Here is a 1,313-nt window from a genome sequence, read left to right on the forward strand (position 1 = left end):
GGGGGGTGAAGGGATAATAATGGAACAACGTCCCCCGTATCATGTCATAGCATTATTATTTTGCACTTTACTCCTACTTATGAAAATTCGCAACAAAAATATAAAGTATCATTGTTATTATTGCCGTTATGAAATCAGAACGAATGTTTTATAATATTGTATTAAAAGGAAATGAGCAGGAAGGTCAGAGAAACTTTAGTCGAGAACAACAATATAACCATGAAAAAGGCGATACAACAAACATGAGAAAGACTTTTGCTTCTCCGCTCGACATCACAAGGTAACAGAAGCCGGGAAAAGTCGCTGTGTCTACCCGGAGACGTCTCCGACGGAGGTAGACCAATCAAAATGCTTTGTGCCTCTAGACCAAGTAAAAAAAAAAAAGGGGTTTAAGAGGCATGTCCCCCCTGTTTTAACCTACAATTTGATATTAATTTTGCAATTAGGGTTGAAATTTTTTTGAAAATAAATGATTTGCGACAGTTTTAGTGTCTATATGTGTGATCTGCAGCTAATAATACGCAGTTTGACCCCCCAAAGCAGTGCATCTGTGTGCGGGAGTGCGTCTCCGAATAGTTCCTGGGTGCTCACCAGAGACGTTTCCGAATATCTTCTGCCGGAAAAGTAAAAAGTAATAAAGTAGAACAATAAAGTAAGTCTCTGGACTCACCCCATAGGTACACACAACCAGCGGCTGGGCCTGAGCTGCCGCATTCCACCCAGAGCCGTGTGAGTAGGATTTGCGTGAGTAAGAATTATCTCCTCCCCACTTGTTGTTCTTGTAATCGTAGTCGTAGTGGTCGTAGGAGTTGTCGTGCTTGCCGCCGCCGTTGTCGTCGTTCATCTCCCCGCTCATGTCATCGTCGGAGCTACTGGCGTAGTCGTAGTAGTAGGAGGAAGAGTCGCTCCCCTTGTCTTTGTCTTTGTAAGAGTCGGAGTCATCTTCTGAATACGCGGCTACAGCAGAGACTGAAGGGGTGGAGTGGGGTGGAGGAGGAAAATAGTAGAAAGAAAATGATACAAATAATACATTCTAATTATACTTTATTACTGGGGACATTTGAGTAACAATGACAAACATACATACCGCCTACATACCGCCTACCCAGCGGCAATAGAAACTTTCCACTTTTTTTTTTTGTAGCTGCGTCCTTGTTCACGTGAGTTAGGGAGCGAAATTTTGCACACCACTCACCATGCACCCAACGATAACTTTACTCTTCGTTGATCTTTTTCTTGAACAATAAATAAACAACATAATCACGTGACCCACATGGAAATTAACACATTTAGTGACTTAAGCTCCACCGAAA

The 1,313-nt window shown here is 42.3% G+C and overlaps 1 protein-coding gene across 1 annotated transcript in view; it reads right to left on the reverse strand.

Annotated features, from left to right (window-relative positions):
* Positions 1-1,313, reverse strand: part of LOC101863841 (probable serine/threonine-protein kinase clkA) — a gene marked incomplete in the record, with an annotated part of 15,063 nt that overhangs the window by 7,279 nt on the left and 6,471 nt on the right. The window contains 1 exon segment of the mRNA XM_013087452.1: positions 671-969. Within this exon segment, the coding sequence (XP_012942906.1) occupies positions 671-969 (299 nt within the window).

Source organism: Aplysia californica, unplaced genomic scaffold, assembly GCF_000002075.1.
Source record: "Aplysia californica isolate F4 #8 unplaced genomic scaffold, AplCal3.0 scaffold00589, whole genome shotgun sequence".
Taxonomy (NCBI): Eukaryota; Metazoa; Mollusca; class Gastropoda; order Aplysiida; family Aplysiidae; genus Aplysia; species Aplysia californica.